At 39.2% G+C, this 24,779-nt stretch overlaps 1 protein-coding gene across 2 annotated transcripts; it reads left to right on the top strand.

The window, feature by feature from the left end:
* Positions 1–15,313: 15,313 nt before the first annotated feature.
* On the top strand, positions 15,314–16,977 carry LOC147638403 (peptidyl-prolyl cis-trans isomerase-like). Of its 2 annotated transcripts, none has more exons than XM_086798329.1 (2): positions 15,314–15,478; positions 16,027–16,977. In XM_086798329.1, the coding sequence occupies exon 2, from the start codon at positions 16,028–16,030 to the stop codon at positions 16,541–16,543; it is 516 nt and encodes a 171-aa protein (XP_086654455.1). In that variant the 5' UTR covers positions 15,314–15,478; position 16,027; the 3' UTR covers positions 16,544–16,977. The 2 variants fall into 2 exon arrangements, with proteins under 2 accessions (XP_086654455.1, XP_086654456.1); XM_086798330.1 differs by having other exon boundaries at positions 15,353–15,478; positions 16,015–16,977.
* Positions 16,978–24,779: the final 7,802 nt, after the last annotated feature.

Genomic DNA, 24,779 nt, shown 5'->3' with positions numbered 1-24,779 from the left:
ATCCCTAATGATACTTGGGAACAAATCTCTATAGACTTCATTGCAGGGTTAACTACTACATTGATTCATAATGATATGATTTGGACGATAGTTGACCCTCGGGGGATTCACTCTTAGAAAACTTATGATATCACATGAGTGTATAAGAGGGGGGTTTTTTTGAAATGAGGCATAAGCTTATAAGGTAGGGGTAAGGCCATGCATTTAGGTGAATACATAATCTTAAATTTAATTTAGGGAGAGGGGGCCTAGCAGGGGGGCAGGGGGGAGGGGGGAGGGGGAGGGGGAGGGGTAATACAACATTAAGGATATGTCATTGGTACTTTTGATGAACATAGATGTATAAAATTCTTGCAATGTTTTGGTAGCATCCCAGCAATACTTTTAGCAATGAAATTCTTTGAGAACATAAGCATGAAGTACTTATGTTCGCTCATCAATAAGGTTCAAAGTAACATACTTTAATCTAAGGAGAGGAGGTGTGTAAATGCTAGAGAAAAAACATAGATATAAGGAAGGAGGGTTTCGCTCAATAAGGTTCAAAGTAACATACTTTAATCTAAGGAGAGGGGGTGTGTAAATGCTAGAGAAAACACATAGATATAAGGAAGGAGGGTGACAGTCATTTTTAAAGGTATCCTTATAAGCTTATTAGGGGGCTGTTATCATCATATAAGCTTATTAGGGGACTGTTATCATCTTCTGATCATCATATAGGGGGTTTTTTTGAGGTTCATACACGCAATTGACGTCTCTCTTTATTGTGAGTGAATCCCCCGGGAGTTGACCGTTTAAGTAAGCAAGCATATTTCTTACCTTGTAAGAAAACTTTGACTTCTTAATAAGCCACAATTATGTTTATCAAACAAATCTTTGTACATCACAGATTGCCAAAAGTCATTTTTTCTCATAGAGACTCAAATTTCTGCCAATAACTTTTGGATCACTCTTTTCTTTAACTTAGGCACTAAGGTAGATTTTTCCATAGCTTTCCATCCGAAAATGAATGGACAAAATAAGGTTATTAATAGTACTATCTTGGATCTACGTAGAGCCTATGTTTCCCAACAACCTAATTCATGGAATAAGTACATTCATCTTCTCCAGTTTGCTTACAATAATACTCCTCATTCGACTACCAGTAGAGTCGAGCAGCTTTCAAAATTGTGTATGGAAAACCTTTGCCTATTTTGGCAACTAGAATTTCCCACAAAATTAAAGCTGCTGATCAATTCACTCAATTTTAATAGCATTTTGAATGATGTAAAATATTCTATTGCTCATGCTCAAGAATACTATGTTAAGAAAGCAAACCATGAATATAAAGTTATATCTTTTGAAATCGGAGATTATGTAATTTTGAGAATTGAGAAGCGTCGACTTAAGAGTGTTGAAAATTTTTGAGCTACTAAGCTTACCCCAAGATTTTATGGACCTTTTAAGGTGATTAACAAAATTAATGATGTTGCTTATAGACTTGAATTACCTTGTCATTAGCAGATTCATAACTCATTTCATATGAGTTTATTAAAACCTTTATGGGGATCACTTCCCACTCATCCTGTGAATAAATAATCACCTCTTATTGAGGGTGAGCAAGAAATTTTACTTCTAGATACTATCATTAATCATCAGATTACATCAACTCATGCTGGAAATCAATATATCAAATACTTGGTGACTTTCCAAAATCATCCTCGTGAAGATGCAAGATGGGTGCCTAAGAAATACTTTGTGTCTTCCTTGAGATCGTTCGTTCTTTTCAAAAAACCCACAATTGAGAGCAATTGCAAACTCAAGAAAGAGGAAATGTTGCGGGAATATATTTTAAGCTCTCTTAAAAATATTATTCTACCCTCTTAGATAATTCGGGTACACTTGGATTATCTTTGCGTTAAGACAAATCATGTTAATTTCATGGGTAATGCCATTATAAATATTAATACGTTTGGTATACATTGACGTATGGTTGGGGCCTCCAATGTTTGTTACAGTTTGGTTTGTATGGAAGGGTGATTCTTGGCCCTACTTACGCTTGGCAAACGTGTGTGGTTATGGTTTGTGTACTTATGAAATATTTGTTTACCAACTTATTTTTGGTTTTTTTTAAGGTGAAGAGGATTCAAAAGATTGAGGAGAATTCACACATTATTATTTCTTAGCACAAAATTTTGTAAACAAGCTTTGTATATACATGTGCTAGCTTGTGCACATTTTGATTTATTTTGGAAAGCCTTGGTTTATCAAGCTTAGACTTGAACTTTAATATTTTGTAAGGCGTGATATGTTTAACCCTAGCCTCAATTTATGGACACTCTATTTTGAGCATAAGAGAGTGTCATGCAAGTAAAAGCACTTTTTATATTTTTGGAGGCTATGGCCTATTTTAGAATAAAGTATTACGTAAATACTCATGTGTGGGGAGAGGCCACACACATGATGGGGGATGATTGTACCCAATGTTTTAGTCATGATTTGGAGCTAAGTATTTTATTTGTTATTCACTCAAATCTTTGAATATGAATTTGTGGCCTTTTGATGAGTTATTTGGTTTGAATTAATCTATTTCTTGCAAGTTCCTATTTTCTCTATTTTCCTAGAATTGGATCCATGTCAGTAATCTTTATTGTATCTTGCCTTGTGGAACTTAGAACTTGGAGAAGGAGTAGACATAAGGGAGCCTTGCCCTCAAGAGAGGAGGAGGGAGGTAGAGTAATCTTTATTGTGTCTTGGCTTTTGGAACTTGGAGAAGGAGTAGACACAAGGGCGCATTACTACCCTCTAGAGAGAAGGAGGGAGGAGTGGTTTGCCTTGCACCTCAACAAACTTGGATGGATTCACCATTTTGACACTTGAACTTTCACATTGCACCTTGTTTATCGTGCATCGCACCTTGCACATTAAAGATCATGCCCTTCATGTAACATGGTGTGGCTTGTATGCTACACATTACACTTCACACCTCGCACCTCCCACATCGCACCTCACACCTCACACATCGCACCTTGCATGTCACATATTGCACATTGGATCTTGCACCTTGCATGTCATATGCTGCACCTTGCATGTCATAAGCTACACCTTGTAGAGTGCACCTTACACATTGCAACTCATGACGCACCATGCATCTTGTACTCACACTTCCATATTCTTAATTCATCTTGGTTAAATTAAAAGACTTGGATTTAGATATATGAAATTTAGATCTTGGATTTCTCTCGATATTGATGAATATTTATGCTAAAAGACTCCATGAAGATGGACAAGACACCGTGAATAGAGTAGGTAGGAATGGGAATGAGAGTGAAACCATAGGAGTAGGGTAAGTAGAATCCTGATGTTGGTAACCCTCTTTGAATCTGGTGCTAGCTCTTCTATTTGATAGCTAGAAGAGGGAGGAATGGGAATGAGAGTGAAACCATAGCAATATGGTAAGTAGCATTCTGGTGTTGTTACTCCCCTTCAAATCTGGTGCTATTAGGTCTTCTAAGTGATAGCTAGAAGAGGAAGGAATGGGTGGATTTAGCAAGTCTACCTTGGCCTTGCCCAACAACCAACCTCAATAGAGTAGTCTTTCACCTAGCTACTAGTGGGTCGCAAGCCCTAGGAAGGACTTTTGTGGTATAAACAAAAATATCTAGACTTATATTCCATTGGTGGGGTTTCCTTAGGATTGGATAGCCATCTCCATTAGCCTCTAAAATGACTCTACTTCCTTATTGAGTCCTATCATGTGGATAGTGATATCAATAACATGAGCTAAAGGATAAATGTGCTTATAAAAAATGAAGATAAATGCCGCCACTATAGAGAGGAAGAGACGGTTCCAATGCTTCAAGATGATCAGTAACTTGCCAGTGCATTTGAGTATCCTATCAATGTAGTCAAGTAAAACACCACCTTAATTATGGGCCCAAGTGCGAGAACCACATGATAATATAGTAGTGCTAGAGGCTAGCGAGGACCAAATGTCTAATTCGGCTGATCTTGTGAGAGCGCTGAGCAGCCAAAAGAGGAGGCACTGATTCATTGCAGTAAGAAACAATCATATTGACTCTATGCTAATTTGGAGGGTTTTGAAGGACTTCTTATATTCTTCCACCTACTGCATCAATGTGATGTTTATATGTCTCCACACTGCCTCTATAGCTCATCTAGCTTTTGCACCTTCTATACTCTGGAGCTTGATGCTAGTTTTCTTAGTCTCACAAGAGCAACAACCCTAGAGCATATAAGAGCTTTGGCTTGCTCTCCTTGAGCCACCTTCAACTGCACATCTAGAAACTCGTTATTTTGTCTCTGAAGATCAACTAGTGCAACCCCTACCTAGGAGCTACATTGTGCAATGTTTACACTAGAGGAGGCTTGAATTAAGGTAGCATCTAATTTCTCCATGAAAATAAAAGATGGTGAACTGACTGCCGGTTTCTTCACAAGGAGATTTTGATCATTCTCTATATAGGAAAAAAAAGGCATTCACTAGATACTTTCCTAGGTAGAAATGACCATATTTAGGAAAAGTGCAAAGTAGAGAAAATGAAAAACTTACTAGATAGCTTACTAGGAGATATGGATTCAACATAGGTAATTTTCCTTACATAGGAAATTTGCTCAATATAGGCAATTTTCCTATATAGTGAAAATTTCATAATTTTCTCTATATTGGAAATGTGCCCAATATAGGAAAATTTTCCTATATAGTGAAAATTTCATGATTTTCTCTATATAGGAAATGTGCCCAAAATCCAATTTGAGGGCTGACAAAAAGAACCCTGTTATATCATTACCTCTACTAAAACCCGAGTGGGAGAAGACATCACCACAATACCATTCCATGCTCATTCAAAATGTTTAATTCCTTTCCATGGCACATGATTTGGGTGATATTATAATCTCAAGCTCTTAAATAGATTTTGTGACTTTTCAAGCAAAAGGCCACCAAGTAGAATGGGAGGAGAAGGTGCATAAAAAAAGAGGACAAAAAATCCAATTAGAAAAAGTCCATTTGGAAATATCAACCTTTCATCCCAACTCAAGAATCCCAACTCAAGAAGAGGAGCCTTGTGTTGAAAAAAAAACAATAAGAAAAATTAAATGGATCTTGCTTACTTCCACGCTTAGCTAAACACGTCATGTCTCTCTAATTCGATGAACCATACTTTGTGGTAATGAGGGTTCACATCTTGAGGGTTGAAAAACTATAGCTAAAATCTTGAAAAACTAGCCCCTTAATCTTGGTTATCTAAAGGAGTACCACCCTAGTATCACAAACTCTTCCATTCTTCTCCCAAAGTTTTAAAGGTTGCATTTATGCAAGTCTAATACCATGTAATGTCCATGGAAATTACAATGATGTAACAAGATACTACATATTTTAAGCTCAAACCCAGTTTAGCCTCTCAACACCAAAGGAACAATCAACAAAGCAACCTTGACCTCATTGATAGAGGCTCTCTCTCTACCATAGCAATAGGAAGGTGATGCCTATCCCAGAAATGCTATAGTTTCCAACACCCCTTTACCCTCAGCATCTTAATACTCCATCTTTCCATGGTGTACCAATTAGAACCATCCCATACATAATATAAAAGCAAGCATCAAGTCTCAATAGCAAATATATTCTTTGTAAGGGGACGAGGGAGTATCCTAACAGTAACGTCTTCGAGCTCTATCACTTAGGTGTCATGTGTTTAATCCCTAATATACTCACCCTTGCCCCTTCCATCCCCTAAGGGGTGGGATTAAGTAACAATCCTCACACTGAAAAATAAAATAAAATATTTTTTATCCTTCACAATAGCCCTCATGCCTAGGTACCCCACAATCACCATCATACTCTCTACTCTAACATGACAGTAAAAGCAATGTGGCCAAAAGAAGAGTGCACCTTTCAAGAAGAGTGATTATCATGCTACACTAGTGAGGAGACAAAGGAAGAAAGAAGTTAAGAATATCACTCATGCGCATAAGATTTTATGGAAGATTCTGTCATGTCATTAGCATAAGATCTTCTGGAAGATGGTGTGAACAAGATGTTAATATAGGATTTCATTTTCATGGGTTAAGTATTTGCTCTCGAGCTAGGAACTTTGGTCAAGAGCCAAGCCTTTCTCAAGGATTCTTCATCATTTTCATGATTAAAACTCGCCCAAACCTAAGTTTCAAGTGGGCCTTATTCAAGGCTTTTCCAGTAAGGCATGGCCCTATCCCAAGGTTTGAGTTGGCCTTAGATGTGAAAATGATATGCAAATCTACAATGATAACATATTACAATAAAGGCTCTCACAATGCATTAGAGAGTGGAAACGCTACGTTTAATTAAGGGGTGATACATGCCATAGAATGAAGATAAAAAAGAATAACCCTAGAACAAAAGCTTAGATTATAGAAAAGAGCAATGGAAACCTAGGGTGAAGAAAACTTTTGAAAAAAGTATAAAACTCACAAATTCACTTTTAAAAAAAATCGTTAAATAGATTTCCCCAAAAATAACAAGGAGGGTTGCATTTAGCTAACATGATAGACAACCCCAACCTTGCTTGCACCCCACACTTTCACATGAATGTACAAACAAATTAAGAGCAAACCATACATATGTGTGTGTGTGTGTGTGTGAGAGAGAGAGAGAGAGTAGCTGTGTAGCAAACCATACATATGTGTGTGTGTGTGTGTGTGTGAGAGAGAGAGAGAGAGAGAGAGAGAGAGAGAGAGAGAGAGAGAGAGAGTAGCAAACCATACATATGTGTGTGTGTGTGTGTGTGTGTGTGTGAGAGAGAGAGAGAGAGAGAGAGAGAGAGAGAGAGAGAGAGAGAGAGAGTAGCTGTGTAGCAAGCCTAACTTTTCATGTGCTATCTTTTTGACCATTGACTTCACCTTTTACAAGTAATCATACAAATCAACCTTTGAGTTAGGACCCTTAGTCTTTCTTCCTTTCTAATATGCATGATCTCCCCCTTGTTGTATTCATGTTATACCCTCACACATTGCTAGTTCAACGCTCCCCCTCAATGTGAGAGAGTCTATCACCTAACATGCTACACTGGACCTAGACTCCTAGTCATATGCTAGAGTGGTCCATCTCTTAGCTTGCCTTGTTTTAACATGAGAGGATGGGGTTACAACTAGGGGTGAGAAGCCATGCATCTCATGCTCATAATAGCTTCTTTGGGTCCATTCCATCTTTGGAAGCCTTTCATCCTGGATCATGATATTTGTTTCTTCGGCATGTTTCTTATGCCAACAATCCTTTACCATGTGACCTGCCTTTCCACAGTAGTGGCAGATCATCTTTGTCCTTGGTCCTTCTCTAGTTCTTGGTTCTGGTCCTCTTGAGAAGAATGCTTTCTCCTCACTTGATGTAGCTTGTGCTGCCTTCTCTCAAATCCACTTCTCTTATTCTACGAGTGCTACTTTCACTTCTATAATGGTTGGATTTGGGAGGTTCTTCAAGGTAGCCCCACCAAGGGGCTATTCTCCTTTAGTGTCATGCTTTTTAACAATATGGCTATCGTATCCTCTTCTTCTATGGACGCCCCAATCCCAAGCAATTGTTGTGTTATACTCTTCATTTTGTTAAGATGTGCTGAAAGAGATTCACTATCTTTGATGTCCAAGCCAAAAAATTATATTTTTAAGCTTATTTTTGAATTCTTTTGTTTTTCCCTAAACAATTTCTCTAGCTCATCCCAACCACCCTATATTGTGATGTAATGTGATGGATAAATCTATCTCCTAATACTAATACAATAATGGTAATCCCTTTTCATCCTAGCTTAACCGATTGTTCTTTTAATTACCTTCATCCTCCTAGCACTTATCTCGCCCCAAAGTGATTCCTTTTTCAACAAGAACTTGACCTTGACTTGCCAAACAAGTATGAAACCCTTCACCACCGCCGCTAAACTTTTCAAACTTTTCAAACACAAATGGGGTTCCCATTGTATACAAATGAGGTGAGTGGGAAGGTCTTTGCACTTGAGTATGTCTCAAGGCCAGTGTCTAGCCCCGATACAAGAGATATTTAATGATGATTTGAATGGAGTCGTTGTTGATGTTCTTGTTAATCTTGTGGAAGAGTGCAATGTTTCACATGTGAATAATGATGTTAATGCTACATAAGTTAATAAGAAAGCCCTAATGAAAGAGCCTATGCGACCCCTTATGTAAGCCTCTTTTACACCATGAATGAGAGAGGTAAGGTTTTAACCGTTCGGGTATTTGTGAAACATGGAAAATACCCTTTCTCTTGGCGTTTCTCTACAGTTGTAGGCATGAAAGGTGATGGAATGTGTGCCTCTATTGTAATCTACAAAGGAGCTCTATGCTTGCTATACCACTTGTTTTCCTTCTACTACATCCGCTTCCTTTAGGGCCTTGGCGTTGCCTCTTGCATGGGTGTCTAATTCTTGTGCGGCGATGGGGCTGATATATGTGCTATTGCTTCGCTTGCTTGATGAAGATAGCAAACTATATTAGTAGTAGCAGCTATAGTTTGCTACGAATGCTGGTAGAGCTTTGAGCCTCTCCTGCACCCTCTACTCATGGAAATTATTGCGGTAGTAGATACTTTTGCTATTAGAGTTCTGCACTAGAATCATTGCTCCACATTTCTGAGGAAGTCATTATGCATGAAAAGAGAATGCTCTCTTTCTTCTTGCTGTGATACCACATTCTCTTCCTTGCTCCCTCTCCTTCCTTGCTGCCCTAATGTTGCCCTTGTCTCTTAATCTTGAGTGCCATGTTGCCAAACACCACCAACGAGCTACTTATTAGTAATGGTCATAATCTCTTAAGGAAGCTTGCCATTGTTGTAATGCCTACTATACAAGATCTCTAATCCTACTTACTAAATAAACCACAAACTGAGTGCTCTCTATGTTGGAGTACAGACAAAGGTAACAACACACACACACACACACAAATACATCATTGTTTGCCATTTTAGCATGCAGATAATCAATCTCTAACACAAAATGCAAATATCCCAACTATTGCACGCATTATCAATGCAACCGTGATGGCTGGTAGTAGATCACTGATAAAGAAGGAAACCTGCAAAATGACTGAGTGTAGAGTGTAGAAATGTTACTAGTAGGAATGCAAAAATCGATGATAATGATGATAATGCTATTGAAGCTATTGACGATGAGCTCGAAGATATAATGTCGAAGATGACACTAGCCCTGTCTGCGCACTAAATGTTACTTTTACAATGTAGAAAACCCAAAATCAAACAAAAATAGTTCGAACCGACACTTCCTTGAGATGTTTACAGCAGAAACCTTACAGCATGCAAACAAGCCTCGAAACGTACTCAAAACACCTCAAAATGCAAAAAAACCTCCTCAACCTAAGAGGATAGCTCAATTTGAGACAATTAAAAGAGTAGCTCGAGGAGAAGATGACAAGGAGGTGAGGGCCAAGAGAACCTACTCTGATGCCAATTGTTGGAGTGAAGATGAAGGTATCAACATACACACACACAAGCAAGGAGAGATAAAGAGAAGATGAAGGTATCAACATACACACACACAAGCAAGGAGAGATAAAGAGAAGCACAACACTCAAAGTAGATTGATGAGAATGAGTGAGTATAAGTGAAGTGACATGATAAGGTCACTTACACACACTCATAAGAGTGTGTACATACACTCGTCGGGGAAAAAAACTTCCTAAAGAGGGAAAAAGTGCCGCGGCCCATTAATAGCCTACATCTACACATCACTACCATATAAATGGCTATACTCTAAGACAAATCACTTGGCATGATCCTAGCCAAACTGGCTTTGATACCATGTTGGAAAACATGGATCTAGGCTAGGCTAATTAACCTCATAGTTAAGTGATTAACATAACTTGAAGGCTTGATAAATGATGTAATCATCAAAGACACAATAATCATCTTGCATTAGAATTGTTCCAAGTACATCCTTTTATAACTCCCAACGAGCTCCCAAATTACAATCTATGTGCACTCTTGTGTCATCCATGTATCAATAAATGTATCATACATGTGCCTCCTTCTTGTGCTTTCTATGTGCTACCTTTTTCACCATTGACTTTACCTTTTACAAGTAGCCATACAAATCAACCTTTGAGTTAGGACCCTTAGTCTTTTCTAATGTGCATGCTCCTCCCCTTGCTCTACTCATGTTGTACTAGGTCACACATTGCGATTTCAACAAGGTGGAGGGGTAGAGAGGGGGGTTAGGTAAGCCATGTGGGAGGAGCGATGGTATCAATGAGCTGAAGCCTTGAACGATGGCCCCACATATTTAAAGAGCACTTGTGCCTTTAGAATCCCCAACCTATGCAAATTCCCAAAAGTATATCAATATGGCAATTCACTATATTGTGTGTTTTTTTTTAATTTTTTGAGCCGGGGCCAAGGGCAGCTAGAGCTGTCCTTGGTCCAAACAGAGAAATGTTTTTGCCATTAACTTCATCGAAAGTGGTTTCATCCTTTGTGAGGAGTTCATGCAGTGTAGGACTTGCGTGGGCGCACACACTAAAAACACTGTTATACTTGGTGGATTTTGCACAAGGAATTGCCACACCACAAATTGGGCATCGGATTGTGTGTGTGTGTGTGTGTGTGTGTAGAGAGAGAGAGAGAGAAAGCGAGAGAGAGAGAGAGAGAGAAAGCGAGAGAGAGAGAGAGAGAGGATATCGTGCACACACACACACACACACACACAAAATGAAGCATACAATGGAGGATGAAAGATGGGACTTGTTGTGCAAATTACTGAATTGCAACAAGTATGATATGGAGTAGGTAGAGGGTTCTTATTCCCTCTTTTTGTGATGATGTAAAAAGGACTCTTATATGCTATAATTTTTATCTTTTTGAAGTTTAATATTATAAATATTCTCCCAAAAAAATGAAAATCCCTCCCAAACCTCAGGGCCTTTACACATTAGGCCCTTTACACACCAAATGGCACCCAGTGGCACGTGGTGTGCTGGGCTAATGAGCTACACCGCCATGCATGCAAGCGGTACACACCGCCTCCTCTCTCCCGGACTCGGGCCACGCTGACCTCCACGCATCGCCCTTGTTTCACCTGTGCGTGGGCAGCGGGACATGGCTGCCCAAACTTTGGCGCAACGCACTTCACCCAATCCGACTTCTTGGCACGTCGTTGGTGGACCATCCTGTTGGGCTTCCCGCCAAAGAGCGATGATAAAATTGCTGCAAACCGATTTCTAACATGCACAGTCGGGCAAAGCGATCTCCAGGTAACCTGTGTTTTTTTTCTTACTCTTTGTATTTTCACAATATCTCAGCAACATGCTCTCTGTATTTTCTGCAACATCTTTGTATTTTCAGCATGTTGTTGTTTTCTTGCTCTCTGTATTTTCTGCAACATCTCTTTATTTTCTGCAACATCTCTAGAAAATACAGATGTTACAGAAAACATGCTGTTGTTTTTGCATGTTCTGTATTCGTCTATCTCCATATGTTTTGTATTTTCTACAACAAGCTGTATTTGCAATCGAATGCATGGCATAACATCAATTTTTTGTTAGCTTTGCTAGTCTCCATTTGAATGACAGTATTGTCATTATCTTTGGTTGACTAATTTTGTATTTTTTATAGACCATCAACCACTTTTTCACCTTTCGAACAAGCCATGTGTGCTATGGGTAGGCCAATGGCTTAGGATCACTTGATGGCTCTAATGAAGTTTGATTTTACCATCATTGTGCATAAAAGCTTTTAACATATACATGTTAACCACATGTTGCATATACCCAATGTCTATACCATTTGTAGACCATCTTCCTTGATTACCATCTTCGTTTATTAGCATCTTCTTTGATTAGCATCTAATAGATACCATTTGTTTTAATCTGTATGCATCTTCTTTGATTTGCATCTTCTTTGATTATGGTTAATCATCATTAAGTGCATTGGTTAATCATCGTTAAGTGCATTGATTAGCATCTAATTGACCCCTTTATTTTGACATTCTAGTAATCTCCCAATGGATTCCCATAACTCACAAGACAGCGGCGAGTACATGCCCTTATACTCCCAATATTCTCAGGCATCCTACTTTCCTTTGCCCGCTTTCGATGGTTCACCATTTGCGTTTACACCATACCAATGGCCCAACCCAATCGGCTACCAGTCTTTGCATCAAAGTCCGCAACCCTCACAAGCAGAGACGGACATCTCATCTTTGACTCCGGAAGGGAGAAGGGACGTGGATGGGGTTTCTGCTCCAAAAAAGCTTCCAGTAAAATGTAGAGTCCAACAATCAGATGATGTAGAGGTGCAGGAGGTTGAAGTTTCCAACAAAGCCCTCATGACCAAGAGAGGTAGAAAGGCCTCTACACCAAAGACCAATGTAGATGAACAAACACGGAAGAGGGAGGTTTGGAAGGATGCATGGGTTTTCAGCTCATTCACATTCGGGGCTCAATGCACGATGAGTTTGGAAAAACACCAAAGCAAGGGGTTGATCTATGGTCTAAAGTTGCCACTCAACTTGCAGGGCTATTCCCAAAGTGTGACAAAGACTCTGAAAGTTACAGAAAGAAATGGGGTCGTGTGTATGTCGACTACAAGGACAAGGCCCATAATTCGATCTCTGGAAATGATCGTAAGGTAACATGTCAATGGTTTGATATCATTGATGAGTACATGCACAATCGAGCAAACGTGGTTAGCTTCACCCATGCTTCAGCTGTGGGTGGTAACACCGATGGCCCAATTGGGGAAGTAGACGAAGGAGAGGGTACATAATCCTCTATCAAAACAGAAGTGCCAAAGAGCAATGTCCCCAATCTACGACCATGAAAAGATCGGAAAATTGAGGATTCCCTTGTTGACATGGCCAGCATGGCCAAAGTCATGGCAGATCAACACAAAGACTCTCTTGCGGATCACAAGGCAGTAGAAGCCCAAAAGTTGCAAATGCTTGGCCAGCTTACTTCAACTGTGGATGTAGTGAAAAGTTTTAAAAAAGAGTGATTTCACTTTGTTATCTTTTCAAATTATGGTGTTTTAACATGTTTACTGTAATTGAAATTTGCCATCATGTAATGAAACACTTCAATTTTATAGCTAATTTCAAGTTTTAACATGTAAAGACACTTATGTTATGTAATCATAGGAATTTAGCCATTCTTCCATGTATTGCAGGGGATGGAAGACGAGTTAATTCTCGTACTTTGTCTCATTGCAATTATCATTTCTTTGATTGCAATGATTGAGATGATGGATTCATATTATGATGAGGACGATTTATGCATGCAACATGTATCCATACTGAGTTAGTGCATGGCTCAAGTTTGGCCTGCACGGCAGGCTCGGATTGATAGAAGGAGACATGAGCGGCGATCATGTTGGGCTTATCCTAGACCCCAAACTTTTATGGAGTGTGGTTTGCTTGGTAGCTACTCAGACAAAATGTTCAAGAGTAGGCTCTACATAAGCAAGGAAACATTTCACTTCTTGACTACATGGCTTGCTCCTCGCTTGCAACAGTCTAACACTAACTATCGAAAGGCAATTAGTGTGGAGAAACGTGTATGTGTGGCTTTGCACCGTCTAGCTACAAGATCAAACTTACAAGTAATAGCAGATTTGTATGGGGTTTCCACGTCTTCATGCTAGAAGATCATTCTCGAGTTCTGTGATGCAATCTCCACATCAGGTCTTCATGACCTATACATTAAATAGCCTTCTTCTTATAGAATGCGTATCATGGCTGAAGGATTTCAGGCAATACATGGCATTCCATTTGTCATTGGTGCAGTGGATGGTAGCCATGTTCCAATTATTGCCCCTCATGTGCACCATGAGGACTACTTTAATCGGAAGGGGTTTCATTCTATAATTTTGCAAATGACCGTTACTTCTAACTACTTGGTTTGGGATTATGACATTGGTTGGGCAGGTTCTATGCATGATTGGAGTGTATTCCAAAGAAGTGATCTAGGACAGAGGTGTGAATCAAATAGTTTAGGCAATTATTGTTTACTTGGTGATTGTGCTTACCCTACAAGGTTTTGGATGCTTCCTCCATTTAAAAGAAATAAAGATGGATTATCCCCTGAGCGGTACTTTTGGAACTACATTCAATCTAGTTCACGGATGCCTATGGAGCGGGCTTTTGGAATGCTGAACGCTCGCTTTCTTATTTTATTAAAGAGACGTGACATGTTATTGCAGAATGTGCCGAAGATGGTTAGCACTTGTTTGGTCCTTCATAACATGTGCATTGTGCATGGAGATTCATTTGATGAGGGCTGGGTTCGAGAGGCACAAGCGGAGGTGGAGAGAGCAAACAATGATTTATTGGCTTTGGATCCAATCATTTAGAATGGGCTACAAGTGGGTCTTGTTGAGGTTATAACTTTGGTGAAGACCGAGACCTCAGCGATTGTGTAGAGGGTACAATCATCAGAAACAGCACCGCCTGATTCATCCTAGGTTGGGGGCGCCACAAGGAGAGACAATCTTGTTAGAGTTATATATAAAGAGAGAGAGAGGACAAATGTGAGAATTGTATTTGGTGATATCATGACTCGGCTGATGAGAGTAACAATAGTGAGTAGGAGATGAAATAGTGCTTACTTTGGACACAATGTTAGTATTTTGTTTATCTCTAAGACATCATATTTTGTAGGCTTTATAAAATATCTCCCAAATGTCTTTTGGATTATTTAATTAGGATCTTTATTTGGTTTTTAAATCTCATATGCCTACTGATTCTCATTCTTTTTTGTAGATGGGAGGGGAGGGGGTAAGATAAATCTAGTTCATCCCCTCCCCTCCTCTCGAAGAGAGCAGGGTGTAGCCACGATCACTGTGGTGATGGGGTTCAAGTCCCCCAACGCTCTATTTGTATGGATGGAAATTGCTTTTGCAAGGTATTGATGAAGTTTGGGAGCATCTTGTAAGTTAGGATGTAAGTATGTGGGTAAGTGATCATTGATTACCAATTCATTCTTCCATAGTATAGTAAGACAGTAGGAGCACTTGCACTTACACTTGTATCGTATGTGTTGAGCACCAGATTGGGAGTAGGCATGCACTGACTCAGGCTCTTTACACAGATTAACATGCTAGTGGAGATGCACGTTGTGTAAAGGGCGGTGTGTAATGGGGTATGCCCATTACACACGCATGCATGGGCAGTTGGTGTGTAAGGGGCGCCCATGCATGGGCAATTGGTGTGTAATGGGGTATGCCCATTCAAGAGTGCACTTTTTGGCTGCCCACATGTGTGGGCGGTATTGTGACACCCTTAGGCCGTCTGTATCCACCCTTAGTCCTCTCCCGCACATTTTTCGGACTCCCGGCTATGCTCGGCACGTGTGTAAAGGCCCAAGAGCTGTTAGGGTTTGGGGCCGCTATCTGAAATAATAATTAGATAAATAGATAGAATAGAAGAAAATGGGATAGCAGTTTTTCTTTTGTGAAACCGATCTCGAGCTTCAGCATTTCTTCAAGCGACTTCAGGTAAGCTTCGTGTTGCTTGCCTATTAGTTCTGTGTAATTGTGTGTTCCTGCGGGCTTTCCTGCCTTCCTTTCAGGGTTCCAGCCGTGGGTTGGGGTTTTTAGGGTTTTGCTAGGTTCGTTCTGTATGTAGGTCTTTAGCTGTCCTGCCTGTGTTGCTTCATATCCTCTGCTCCTTCATGGGGTCTGGGCACCAAGCTGGTAGGTTGTTGGTTTCCTCTCTCGAGTAGGTTGTTGGATTCCTCTCTCGAAGCGTACTTGATGCCCCCACTTCCGCACTCTTTTGATCATGTTTTAGCCTGTAAAAGGAATATAATGCATGATTCAATTCATAATCTATGGCTGTTGGAGCTTGCTTTCCTGCATAAAAAGATCTGCAATGCTATTATCAGTATGTTATGTATGGTGTAATATGTAGTCGTTGCCTGCTTGAGCATGCCGTAGCTTTGTGTGCAGGATGGCCAACCCAACATCTGCAATGCTAGTATGTTATGTATGGTGTAATATATGTTGTCGTTGCCTGCTTGAGCATGCCTTAGCTTTGTGTGCAGGATGGCCAACCCAAGAGTGTTCTTTGAAATGAGCATTGGTGGCAGACCAGCGGGCCGTATTGTGATGGAGCTGTTTGCGGATACCACACCAAAAACTGCTGAGAACTTCAGAGCCCTTTGCACTGGGGAGAAGGGGGTAGGCAAGTCTGGCAAGCCCCTACACTTCAAGAACTCCAAGTTTCATAGGGTCATTCCCAACTTCATGTGCCAAGGTGGGGACTTCACCAGGGGTGATGGCACTGGTGGAGAGTCCATTTATGGGGCGAAGTTCCCCGATGAGAACTTTGAAAAAAAGCATGCTGGCCCTGGGGTTTTGTCCATGGCCAATGCTGGTCCCAACACTAATGGCTCCCAGTTCTTCCTCTGCACAGTCCCTACCCCTTGGCTGGACAGAAAACATGTAGTGTTCGGGAACGTTGTCGAGGGCATGTCTGTGGTCAAGGCCATTGAAGCTGTCGGATCTCAGTCAGGCAAGACATCCAAGCCTGTCGAGATTTCTGACTGTGGCCAGCTGTGAACCGTCCTTGGCTCAATGTGAGGCTGTCTCTTCCATGGTAAAGTGGCACTTCACAGAAATGGTAATAAGTGGGTACCACAGCTAATGAAGGTTGCCAGGGTTAATTTACCTAATTAATATTATGTACCATGGTATGTATTCACTTTAGTCTTTCTCATGACATGATATCTTTGCATTGGTTGATGAGGCACAGTAGCTAGGTGGATGTCCTGACATTCAACAATATAGCTTTATAGGACATAAGTTTCTATCACCAGTGATAGAAACTTAGCTCGTTGGTCTCTGTATAAAAATTGTGTCCTCTTGGTTTGGACAAAAAAATTTTGTATGTAAACTTGCACCTACTTTGGGGCGTTGATGACATGAGTAGGGATGTAGTCCATGCCATGCATGATGAAGTTGATGAGCTTATATTATACTTCATGATTGGACAATCTTTGAGGTCTTTTTGTATTCTTGTCTTTACTTGTTTTGTTTTAGTGAATTATTTATTTAAAGTTTGTTTTTGCTAATTAGTTATTAAAAATTTATTTAGCTTGTTAGAAATTCTTTTGTTGTGGTTCAATAAAGAATTTGTTTGTATGTGGGAGTGTGTGATTTAGTTATGTATTTGTCTATTTTTGCAAGTTACTATTACTATTTTTTTAAATAGGTGACTCTATTCAGCTTTTTTAAAATTTTGTTTTATTTTATTTTAAAATTTTGTTTTGTTTTATTTTTTTAATTTGTTTGTTTTTGGTGGTTCTTTTCTTTCTTTGAAAATTATTCGTAAGTTCAGATTCATTTGGCCTTATGACGGTATATATATAAGGTAGATACACCTTGTGCTTACTAGCTTCCTCATGAGGTGATTACCATTATAGCTAGGTAGAATGGGTCTTTGGAAATATGCGTACTTGAGTGATCTTGCTTAGCATGTGCCAATTGTAGCATGTGTTAATTTACATAGCCATGCATGTCCTATTAAGTTTCATTCAAGGGATGACTTGGAATAATTTGAGCAAAAAGTTGAACATGGTTTGAGGACATTGTTTGTATTGCCATGTCTAGCTTAGGCATCCTAGCCTCTTGACGCATGTGCTAGATGTTTTTTATTGTCCATGATATGAGTGCGAGTTTCCTATATGTTGGTGGTACTTGATTGACTTTTGCTCTTCGCTAGGGTTTCCTGTTGGATCCTCTTCTCAAAATTCTCAGTGCTTTATGAACTTTTCATATTGACTTGTTTTTGCGAGTCTCGAGTGAATTTAAATTGTATTAATTTTGTAATGTGGTTACAAATTATTTGGTTTTAAGTATTCTTTTGTTCTTGTTGATTGAATGTTTGAAGAAATCAATAGATTAGTTGAGATTCAATTATGCAATTTGGTTGCACATTAGGATATCACAAGAAAGAGTAACCCTAATTGACAATTTAAATAAAATGTATTAATTTTGTAAAGTGGTTGCAAATTATTTGGTTTAAGTATTCTTTTGTCATTGTGTTGATCGAGTGTTTGAAAAAATCAATAGATTAGTTGAAATGTAATTTATGCAATCTAGTTGCACATGAGGGTACTACAAGAAAGAGTAAACCTAATTGACAATTTAAAAATTGATAGATGTTTGCATGGATAGGTGTGATCTACGTTTATCTCGTGAGCTTCTCTTCTATCCACTTGGTGAGTGAGCACCACCTTGAAGATACTCTTGTCTCCGTTGGAACATATTTGGGCGCCACTCTCAAGAAGTAGCCTAAGAACTTATCACCATTCTCTCCATCTATTCCACAAGCTGTTTTGGGTGTATCCAATATCGTCCAGTGTTAAGTAGTAGGTCACATTCTAACACAATACTAATGTGAATTTTGTCTTTTTAAAATGATATAAAGGAGGTGAAGTGTGTTGGAGCTATATATAGCTAGCTCTAACTCATTCTAGGTCTTGTCTATACATATGTGACTTGTGATTAATATGATTCATTTTTGTTGAGTGTATGTGGTGTCTCTTGTTTGGTCTCTCTCTCTCTCTCTCTCTCTCTCTCTCTCTCTCTCTCTCTCTCTCTAATCATGGTATTAGAGTGATTCTAATCATAATGGAAGCATTTACGTCTTCTTGTTCAATTTATGATTATGATTTCATGTCTTACAAGATTGACCTTTGGTAACATTTTTGTGTAGGGTTGATTGGTTCTTTGATTATATGTTACCTACATGATTTTATAGCTCCACTTATTATAATTAGAATTGTTTCTTAATCGCATTCTTAAAACCAAAACCAATCCTATCAAAACGGTTTGTCAATCGGATTTTGAGTCAAAAGTTAGGACAGTTCAAGCAAACTGCATCTAAAACAATAAAACAAGTTTTTTGTGAGAGCAAATAAGTAGTTGTCTCTGAGTCGTAATAAGCAAGATTTACTCGTCAAAGCTTTTCGTGAAAGCTTTATACGGATGCTTGTTGTACAAGCTACAATTAGATACAAAACTTGACGTGTAAGTTGTGTCATAACGCGATGCTTTTTCTTATTATTATTTTCGTTTATGGACCCATAAGTTTGCTTACGTGCATGACACTGGTCTTCAGTTTGAGTTCTAATTTTGGTTCACGTTCTATTCTTTACACGATCACTTTATGCTCGTCTGGTGCATGCTTATTTTTTGCTACGTTTCTCATATCTCGTACATGGTCAGCAAGTTCTGCGATCTTATCTTGAACGTGTTCTCAACCCGACATGGCAAACACCATACTTGTTAACGGATTTCTTTCTGGGTAGCGTTCTGTTCCTCTTTTCCAAGGTGAAGGATTTCTTGGTTGGAAATACAAGATGCTATTAATTTTGGAAGGAGACGAATTGACAGATATTGTTCTTGGTATTCTTGCATGTCCTCCTCAACCTATTGATCCACTTCAGAATGATGTTATTATTATCGAAGGTCCTATTTTTGAACAGTGAAAAATTGATCATGCGCACTAGATTCGTCGTGATAAGGCTGCTCGTTGGTATATACTTTCTGTCCTTAACGATTCACTCATGCTAGATGCTTATCCGTTATCCACGTCATATGCTATATGGGACTATCTTATCACTATGTTTGAGAAGAAAACTATTATAGAGATTCTGTATCTCTGTAGTCTTCTGGGCAAGCTTCAATTCAAGGCAGGTACATCCATGTCTAGTCACATTGAATCATTCAAAGGTATTATGAAGAATCAACTTTCTGCTGCCTGCAGGGGATCTTATTCCTCAAACTCAATTGGTTACACCTTGATACGGTGAAGGATCCTTTGTATGATAATATTGTCACTATATTATCTAACAAGGATGGAATTGACTTTGAGCATACATGTATTTCTTTGATTGAATATTTTCAACGTCATGATCGTCAGACGTCGGTAACTCATGAAACGGTCATGATTACCCAAGAGTACACAGAATTAGAGACAGCCTTTGCTATCCAGAGATGTCCATTTCAGCAAAACGTCCTTCTTCCTCCTCCCAATTTACATCTCGTGGCTTCTAAAGAGGAGGTAATTCTTCTCGTTTGAGATTTTCTCAAAAGCGTTGTTCTTATTGTGACAAAACTAGTCACTTGGTATCTGAATGTTGAGCATGAGAGTACAATGAAGAACAAGGTATTATAAATAAGCAACCTCGTTTATCAAGGGGTTCTTCCTCTTCTGCAACCTGTGAATATTGTAGGAGCACAAGGCATTCATCCAGTCGATGCTTCAAGAGGCATTATGATGAAGCTCGAAATCAAGCTTATGCTACTCAACAAAATCCTCATGAGATGAAGACAATGTTCATCAAGAGGCTAATTTGGTTCATTATAATGTCTCCAAAAAAGGTACTACATGTTCGTGATGGTTCTCTCTTTATTGTTGATTCTGGTGCTACTGGCAACATGACATATCAATTGCAGTGGTTACACAAGTATCATCCAATTCCTATTAAGAAAGTGGTTCATCTTGCTGATAATACAACTTGCCAAGTGATGGGTATTGGCGACTTGTATTTGGGAACTTCTTCCTCAACAACCAAAATATTGCGAGGAGTTTTATATGTTCCTGATTTACAAAGAAACTTACTTTCTGTTGCGCGGCTTGTGGATCTTGGTCTATTTGTTGGATTTGATAATACGAAGTGTCGCATCGAAAAGGATGGCACTACTATTGCAGTTGCTCCTCGACATGGTAATCTCTTTGAACTTTCATTGAATGAGGATGTTACAAATGTTGTTGCAGCTTTAGGAGATCTGGATTGTAAGCTATGGCATCATCGGTTTACTCACTCAAATTTCTCAAAGCTTCTTGATATTCATCGTCATGATCTTGTGAGAGGTATGGACCTTAAATCTCACCCGCATATGGGGATATGTGAATATTGTGCTCTAGGCAAACATCATCGTAAGCTATTTTCAATGTCTACAAATATTCATTCAAATAATCTTTTGGATCTCATTCATACTGATATTTATGGACCCTTTCCTCCATCCAAGTCTTGCTACCGTTACTTCATTACTTTTATTGATGACTATTCACAGTATACAAATGTCTTTTTGCTACGACATAAATCAGAAGCATTGGACACATTTAAGAGGTACCAAATATCTGTGGAAAATCACACTGGTCGAAGAGGCAAAATTCTTTGAAGTGATAATGGTGGTGAGTATATTTTCAACTTATTTTATGATCATTGCATCAACTACGGCATCCACCATGAGTATACCATTCCATATTCTCTCCAACAGAATGGAGTTGCAGAGCGAAAGAACCGTATAATTTTGAACGCAATCAGATGCATGCTTATTCATTCTGGATTTTCTCGCTCTTCTTGGGCAGAAGCAGTATTGACAACGGTTTTTGTTCAAAATCATCTTCCAACTACTACACCTTCTGGTAAGATTCCAATCACAGCGTGGACAGGCCAAACTCCTTATGTTGCACATTTCAAAGTCTTTGGGTGTATTGCTTATATTCATGTCCCAAAAGAGACACGACACAAGCTAGAACCTTCAGGTTTGAAGGTTATTTTTATTGGTTATTCTGACAACTCAAAGGGTTACAAGTTTTACGATCCAAGTTCTCAAAAGGCAATTGTTAGTCGAGATGCTATATTCAATGAGCAATTGATGGGAGGTTCGTGGTCCACAGATAATGCTGATGATACAAAAACATTACTCACTTCTTTTCCTTTTCTACTTTTGGACAATGATTTGCATGATGACAACACTCTTTTGATGGATATTGGAGACAAGTCTATTGATGTTCATCCTACGATTTCAAAGGAGACTGCTACAGATCTTGATATCTATGTTGATCTTTCTATTGAACTTGAGCACGGTGCAAATCATGTATATGATGATGATCTTGAAACCTTTAATCACATGTTGGCTGTTTGTGAAGATCCTTCAACTTATGCATAAGCTATGTCCTCTCCACAAAAGGAACAATGGAAGGAAGCCATGGAAGCTGAATATGAGTCTTTGATCTCGAAAGGTACATGGGTTCTTACCAATTTACCTTTTGATCGTACTCCTATCAAATGTAAGTGGGTTTACAAGACTAAAACAAAGGTAGATGGATCCTTTGATAAATTCAAAGCTCGTTTAGTTGCAAAGGAATACTCACAAATTGCAGGGATTGACTATCATGACACTTTTTCACCCGTAGTTCGTAGTACAAGTATTCGAGTACTACTAGCTTTTGCAACTCAGTTTGATTTGGAAATACATCAAATGGATGTTAAGACGGCTTTTCTTAATGGAGACTCAAAGGAGGAAATATATATGGAGCAACCTGAAGGATTTACAATTCTCGGAAAGAAACATCTTGTATGCCAACTCCACCGTGCTTTGTATGGACTAAAACAAGCTTCACGATCATGGTACATCAAGATTGATCAATTTCTCACATCTCAGGGGTTTGTTTCTTGCTTCTCTGATCCAAATCTTTATATCAAGCGCAATGTGGATAACCATTTTGTGATATTGGCTCTTTATGTTGATGACACTATACTTGTGTCTAATAATCTATCTTTCATCAACAAGTAAAAAAGGTTTTATCCTCAGCCTTTGATATGGTGGATCTTAGCGACATCCATTCATGCCTTGGTATTTAAGTTCAAAGGTATCGTCACAATGGTATTTTGCTTCTTCGTCAAACAAAGTTTATCCAAGATATTGTTCAAAAGTTTGGATTGGCTACTGTACATATTCGGCAAACACTCCTTGTCTTGCAAGCTCTACTAGGAGTACTTCTGCAAATATTGAGACTGAATCATTAGCTTTAAATCAACCCTATGCTAATCTTGTTGGTTTTCAATTTATGGGCATGAGCACTCGTCTCCTGATATTCTGTTTGCAGCAAATCTGTTAGGACAATACTTGTCCTCTCCATTTACAAGACATTGGTCTCAAGCTAAACGTGTTTTGAAGTACTTGAAGGGCACTGCAGATTTCGGACTTATATATCGCCGTCAAGAAGACATATCTTCATCAACTTCTCTTAATTTTTTGGGTTATTCAGATGCTGATTGGACACTTGTCCATGCGATCCACCAGTGGTAATTGCTTCTTTATCAATGGCTGTTTGGTATCTTGGGCTAGCAAGAAACAACGCTGTATTGCAGTTTCTACTACAGAGTTTGAATATGTAGCTGCATCTTTAGCAGCTCGTGAATTGGTTTGGCTTCGACAATTGCTTGCTGATATTTGGTCATTCTCCTTCCTCAAGCACTCCTCTTAGATGTGACAACCAAAGTGCTATTAGTCTAGCCAAGGACTACGTGCAACATAGCAAGTCCAAGCATATTGCAGTTCATTATCACTATGTTCGACATGAAGTAAGGAAAGGAGCAATAATGGTAGAACATTGTCCAACTGATCAAATGATTGCAGACATTCTCACCAAAGGACTCCATGAAGCTCGATTTACACTTTTGCGATCAGAACTTGGAGTTGCGGCGGCCTCTCTTTTTGGAGATTAGCACATCTCATGTCATGTCAATTTTGTCTAGACTTGTACATATCCTATAGACTTTAGGACACTTCACACATTACTTCACATCATGCACATTTATTCTTTGTGCTTTGTATATAAAAGCACATTGCATGTGGACTTTAAGGTGGCATTGTACATTTATATGTAGGAGCTCGGTTTTTTCCTTTGTGTTCCCAAGGATTTTTTTACTCGCAGCTGGAGACCTTTATTTGAATGGGAGTGTTAGACCTATATATAGCTAGCCCTAACTCACTCTAGGTCTTGCCTATATATATGTGACTTGTGACCAATATGATTTATTCTTGTGGAGCGTATGTGGTGTCTCTTGTCTCGTATTTTAAATTTACCCATTTGTGTCCCTTGTAAAGGTGTATGGACCATAGAAATAGAGCCAACCCCTACCCTCAACCAAGTGCCAAATTCTTTGTTTGATGCACTACATGTGGGAATGTATTCCAACCAAGTTCCAAATACAAAGGTGGCAATAGCTTCTATATCACACCCAATTCCTTCCGGAGAATTGTCAAGCTTTACTTCACCTTGATATGGCTAGTGATTCTAACGTTTCCTGCCCTTGATTGAGGAGAGTCCCAGATTATTGGGCGCTGACTCTTCACAGTATATTCACGATACTAACTCCACTAAACCTAGCTTACATTGAATCCATGTGCACCAAAAACAGGCAGCACTGACCTTCACTGTATATTCACCACCCTAACTCCACTATGCTAAGGTCGAGATTGTTTATATTGTCTTGCATTGGACTGGCTATATAACATATACCAGCACCAAATGCTCATCACATAGAAATATGAAATGCTCGCACACCCCACCAATAGAGGTACATCATAGCACACCAACAAAGCACATGACTGAGAAACAGTACTGGAGTGCAGAAAAGCACGCGACCAGGTAACCCAGACATAACTCTAAACAACTGCTGGGGTAAAGGCACACCCATAGTTCGTGAAATGGCACAAAGATATTTCCCAGTGCATACAAAATTGCAGCATTCATCTCTTGAATTAAAAAAAATGAAGCCCACTTTAGTTAGGCACCGTCCAGAGGCCTTTCCCACTTGCCAAAACACAAAAGAAGTGCAGCAGCCTGGGTTTTGCTCCATTAAATCGAAGGCAACCTTTCATCACACTTAAAACTGAAGCAGGCAGAAGGATATTAAAAACCATGACACATGCTTAACATCAATACAAAGCTCTGGTAGAGCTTTATGGGTAAGGGGGAGAATTGACCAGG

Source organism: Cibotium barometz, chromosome 5 (assembly GCF_041138505.1).
Source record: "Cibotium barometz isolate CiBa-2024 chromosome 5, ASM4113850v1, whole genome shotgun sequence".
In the NCBI taxonomy this organism is placed as follows: domain Eukaryota; kingdom Viridiplantae; phylum Streptophyta; class Polypodiopsida; order Cyatheales; family Cibotiaceae; genus Cibotium; species Cibotium barometz.
This window is presented reverse-complemented; position numbering and strand designations above follow the sequence as displayed.